Below are 5,309 nucleotides of genomic sequence, written 5' to 3'. Positions count from 1 at the left end.
TCAAGGCTCCACAGCATTCAAGTTGTTGTCAACGTTATCATTATTATTGGGTGTGTAGTCATCATCATATAGGTGATCATATGGATCATATTCTTCCCAAGGTACATAGTCAGAATCATATTCAGGTTCATATAAAACATCACGAGCATATGGATGCCCTTTAAGATCATCCCAAGGAAATTTCACATTCTTAATCTGTTGCGAACATCTTTTCCCCAAGTCTCCGTGTAGACCCCATATGTTCCGGCACCGACGCAGGTCAAGTGATTCAAGGCGACGGCACCTTCTCAGAATGAATTGCAACCCATGGTTTGTCATGCCGTTCCCAATGAGTTCCAGGTGAGTTAACTCACATAAGTGTCTCCCAATTGCCAAAGCGCTATCATCCTGCATATTAAGAATGTAATCTATGTCATCATCGCTACCATACGATAATCTAGCAGCTTTTTGGTTCAGTTTGAGTGTTTTCAACAACGGGCAATATCGGGCGACATCTTCAATATTGTGTTCCCAAATTTCCGTTTCAATAAAGCCGAGTTCCTCAAGTAGTGGTAATTTCTTGAAAGCTTCACCCCATTTTTCATTAAAGATATGACGGAACTTCACAAGTTCCAAATGTCTAAGCTGACTTGGAGGGTGTTTGGGATTGCTTATTTAACTCTAAAAGTGCTTTTTGTCAAAAGTGCTTATTGGCTTATGGCTTTTTGAAAAGGAGTTTTTAAAAAAGTGTTTGGATTAGCTTATGTGGTTGGAAAAGTCATAAGCACTTTTTAAAAAATGTTTGGTTTAGCTTATTTACATAAAATGACCAAAAAGGGTAAAGCGTGGGTAGATTAGTAAAAATCCAATCAAAAAGCCAAAAGCATTTTTGAAAAGTCCCAAATTGGGGCTTTTGAAAAAATGCTTTTTCAAGCCAATCAAAAAGCCAAAACAAAAGGGGTTTTTGAAAAAGTGCTTTTTCAAGCCAATCAAAAAGCCAAAACAAAAGGGGCTTTTACATTTGCCAAACACCTTTTTTGCTTATTGGCTTCTTGAAAAAGCCAATAAGCCAATAAGCATTTTTCAAACTCAATCCCAAACACCCTCTTGATCTGTTAGTGAAAGCAAATCCAAATAATATATCAGAAATTCGATCGCTAAAAAAGATACTAACGCAGATTGCATATAATTAATAATCAGTCGTGCATATATACCTATCAGCAATATACAGAAGAGGCTCATAATCACCATAGCGGACGGTTAAATCAAGCAATTGGCCTTGGCTTCTGTCTACAGCCTGCTTACACATCTCCTTGTATGCGGCCTTTCTAACCGGATCATCTAGACATGGTTCCATATAAACGACCCTCCACAGGCAGGGTCCTTGCAGGTTTTACGCCAAGCGGTGCAGACTTTTTGGGCATTCTCGAGTCGGTCAACCACACCGAGTCTCTGGAGAATATTGATAGATAAATCTGACGGAAGCTCGGACCAGTTCCTTGTTGGCTCTTCACATTTTAACTTTGATTTTGAAGCCATTGTCACTATAACATTCACAAAGCAAATAAATACTTATCGTGTAAAGTAGCAATGTCATAACAAACTAAAGTTCAAATTACCCCCTAACAATTCTACATGAAATTAAGTGTGGATATAGAAAATTAAAAAATGACAAATTGAAACCCTAGAACAACTGAAGCAATGAAAACATACATACATCACATAATGAAGAAATTAATTAGGGAAATTTAACTTACATGACACTGAATAAGAGAATTGCCTGCGGTTACGAAGAACACATTTGTGTTTGGTTTGAAACATATATCAACCGCCCACGTTAGCCCAGTTATTGACTTATTTCGATATGTATATATATATTTTTTTATTTTAGAAAAAACGCAGGAATGAATGCTTGGGCGTTACACTAATTTAATTTACCTTTTTTTAGTAACTGACGAATTGAAAATTTATTTTTAACTAAACGTACGATTTAAATTTATTCAATTCAAAATAATAATAAAAGGAAAATTGGTTTAAGATACTTGAAAGGAGTGATGCTACTAATGGGTAGTTTCGGGTATCTCAGAGTAAATATGAAGTGACAATAAATGATTGATGAGAAAAGTGACGGAGCCAGAAATTTTCTCTTATGGGTTCGGAAAATTTCGGTGCTCGATCTTTTTCCGGCGTCAAAGTTTCCCGGCCCGGATCGGTCGGGTTAGTCATTCGGCCAAATAAATAAAATGCAATATCATTATCATAACAAATTGACATCATCGTTGTTTTTGGCCCGTACTGGTGAAGGAGGCTATAGTTTGGGCCTGGTTGATAGAAAAGATATTGATCGGTGCTGTTTTTGGCTATTTTTCTATTTAATCTTTACTTTGGTATTATATTTAATGTTAATTGGGTTGGGCTTATTTAAATATTTACTCATATTATTAATAATTTTGGGCCTTTTTATAATCTATATAACATATATGAGCTATTAATTATCCAGTTAGAACGTTTGTTACTAATTGTTATAGTTTTTTTTTATTTTACAGAAATAGTATTCATTACTAAAAAAACTTTTTAACTAAATATTTCATAATCAATGAGCTTCTATATTTTTTAAAATGATGTTGGGTTCGCTCGTCAGAAAAGAATGGGTTCGCTCGTTAAATCTTACCTATAGATTATATGAAACCAAAAATTAGCCGGGTTCGGCCGAACCCGGTGAATTACATGTGGCTCCAGCACTGGATGGGATCTTAGGGAGTACGCGACACCCATCCGTGTAGCCTTCAATGCTTGGAACCCACACAGCAACACCGCTTCCACCCATGCGGGTAGGGTGGCGGCTTCTTTCCACTGCAAACCTTTGTCACTAAACCAATTTGTGGGGTACTTGTTTAATTCCACTTTGGACCAATTACAAACAAAGATGGTTGTGTTTCTTTTGACCGTCTCCATAGCAGCTTTGTTCAAGGGGCGTAGCAATCAAAGAAAGGAAGAAGATAACCTAGGGGGTGAATGGGATTCTTTATGAAAACTCTTTAAAACTGTTCAATAAGTTAATAAGTTACAAAAGTATAACTTATCATTCTTACACCAAAAGAAAACCCAAACACCTTATTACTTTTCAACAAGTTAATAAGTTATAAGTAGGCTAAAATAAGCAATCCCAAACACCCCCTAATATTATCTTGTGTTGGGCTTACGATAAGATGGATTTTTTTTAGTTAATAATATTTAACCAAAACGGAAGGCTCAAAATTAATTTTCATTTTAAATTATGTAATAGTTTTAATTTTAATGAATTTGTAAGTTTAATTGCATTTAGTTGTTTAATTTATTTTATATTAAAAAAATAAGAAACAAAAATGTGTTGCCAATGATTTTATAGATTATGTGTACTTGAAGATATAAATGAGTTGAAAATACATGATTGACCGGTACGATGATACTATCCAGGAATGCCTCATTCTCCCTTAGGATAGTATTTTAAGTTTTAAGAAGCACAAGAAGCACCCCATCTCCCCTGATCATCAAAAACCACATATTATCAAACCATAAATGAGAAAAGCTACATTACAATAATGATTGTACAATTACAATGTGCGCATGTTGCCAAATCTGCTTTTAATACATAAACACAAAACAATCTGTGTAAGAAAACAATAAACAAGACAACTCGTGTGTGGTGCAGAGTGTACTTAACCAATACCATATCCACTAGTTAGTTGATACGTTTTAGTGGGGTACTTAATCAATACATATCCTAGGCATAAAGCGAATTTTTTTCAAATATGGTGTTATTGCAATCATGTAAAAAAACAAATAGGCGAATTCACAAGCCAGAAAAGTGGAAATTACTCACCAAACAAAAAGAGAACGATGAACAAGATCCGTTGACCTTGCTAACACCAAGAATGAATATATTTCTAACAGAGAAGGAGATCGAATTGTGAGAACATATCAGCTAGGGTTCTTGCATGATCGAATAGAGTGAACATATGGCAGCTAGGGCTATTATAGGATTGTGTAGAGCGAACATATGGTAGCTAGATTTGTTTTCATAAATTTACAAACATCCCTATTTGTAGCTTAGTGATAAGAGGCTTGGGTTCTCCAGTTGAGACTCAAGTTCGAATCCCACTTGTGTCACTTTTGGGTGGATATTAGCAATGAAGGATTTGAGCTAGGCATTGTGCAAATATTGTTGTTCGAACCCTGAGCCAGCAGGGTTTTCTCCCCATTGTGTATTACGCCAAAGAGTTCTGCCCTTATGGTGGCACACCAACTGTCAAGTGGTAGTCGGCGGTATGGTTTCCCGGGGGAACACCCAAGCCAAACTCTGAAGTCAGCGTTGGCCCAGTTAAGACAACATAGTCTGGCTAAGTGAGGCATCGGGGCTCTCCAAATTTGAAGAGTGCGGTACCTTAAATACAAGAAAGTCGCCGTTCTAAAAATAATTAAACGATAAATTTGATTGGAAATTAATTCCATTCCAATTCCCTATTTTACCCAACCAAACAGGTTAACGAATAGAATTCAAGTTCCATATACTTCAAAATCCCTTGAAATCCTCCAACCAAATAGATCATAGGGTAATGAAATGAAGGAGGAATGAAATGGACAAGTGAATAAAATGAATTATTACCATTTCTTTGTATTGTTTGATTAACATGTGAGAATGAAATAAATTATACTTTATTTGTATGCTAGTCATAAAAAATGCATAAATGAAACAAAAATGATAAAAATACTTCTATATCAAAATAAAATTACCAAAATAAAAAAAATGCAATGTCGTTGGTAGTGGTGGTGTAGCTGGAGACGAGATGGCGGCGGTCAGGCAGTGGTAGCGGTGGTCAAGTGGTGGTGATAACAGCGACGGTGGTGGTGATCAAGTGGTGGTCATTGTTAGGCAGTGTTGTCGAGGGTATGGGGTGAAATAGGAATGAAATGGAATAAAAGGGGGGGGGGGGGGGTGGAGAGAAATGGTTTTGTTGGAGTGAAATTCCTCGTTGATTTCATTCGATTGACCAACCAAACATCATTTTTTTTTCATTCCTTCGCAATGTTCACAATGATGGTTGGTGGCAATGGTGGAAGATTGTAGGGTGAAAGAAGAAATGAAATGAAAAATAAAAATTAGAAAAAAAAAGAGAGTGGATGAAATGAATTTTAGGTTATTTTTAAGGAATGGAATGAACGAGGTAACACCAATTTCATTACACGAACAACCAGCACTTGTTTTTTTTTCCATTAATCATAATGGTCAGTTTCATTTCGTTTCTGATTGTTGTATACCAAACTCTACCCATGCGGGCCTACCTAAGTAT

The 5,309-nt window shown here is 36.1% G+C and overlaps 1 protein-coding gene across 1 annotated transcript; it reads right to left on the bottom strand.

Annotated features, from left to right (window-relative positions):
- Positions 1-2,806, bottom strand: LOC143621862 (F-box protein SKIP19-like). Its single transcript, XM_077093158.1, has 4 exons — positions 2,707-2,806; positions 1,377-1,523; positions 1,194-1,320; positions 1-649 (listed from the first exon to the last, which is right to left on the bottom strand). The coding sequence occupies exons 1-4, from the start codon at positions 2,804-2,806 to the stop codon at positions 1-3; spliced, it is 1,023 nt and encodes a 340-aa protein (XP_076949273.1).
- Positions 2,807-5,309: the final 2,503 nt, after the last annotated feature.

Source organism: Bidens hawaiensis, unplaced genomic scaffold, assembly GCF_021521415.1.
Source record: "Bidens hawaiensis isolate Kalapana, Puna unplaced genomic scaffold, B.hawaiensis_p1.1 tig00002977_1, whole genome shotgun sequence".
NCBI classification, from domain to species: domain Eukaryota; kingdom Viridiplantae; phylum Streptophyta; class Magnoliopsida; order Asterales; family Asteraceae; genus Bidens; species Bidens hawaiensis.
The sequence above is the reverse complement of the archived record's forward strand: the minus strand, read 5'-3'. Positions and strand labels throughout refer to the sequence as shown.

Bases quoted from the DNA above. Each gene is read 5' to 3' on its own strand.
- LOC143621862 (XM_077093158.1), bottom strand. From the start codon at position 2,806: ATGGGTGGAAGCGGTGTTGCTGTGTGGGTTCCAAGCATTGAAGGCTAC. The intron at 1,524-2,706 runs GTAATTCACCGG...TGAATGTTATAG, and splicing joins ATCCAGTGCTGGAGCCACAT to TGACAATGGCTTCAAAATCA. The intron at 650-1,193 runs GTATATATGCAC...GAGTTAAATAAG, and splicing joins CTTCTGTATATTGCTGATAG to CAATCCCAAACACCCTCCAA.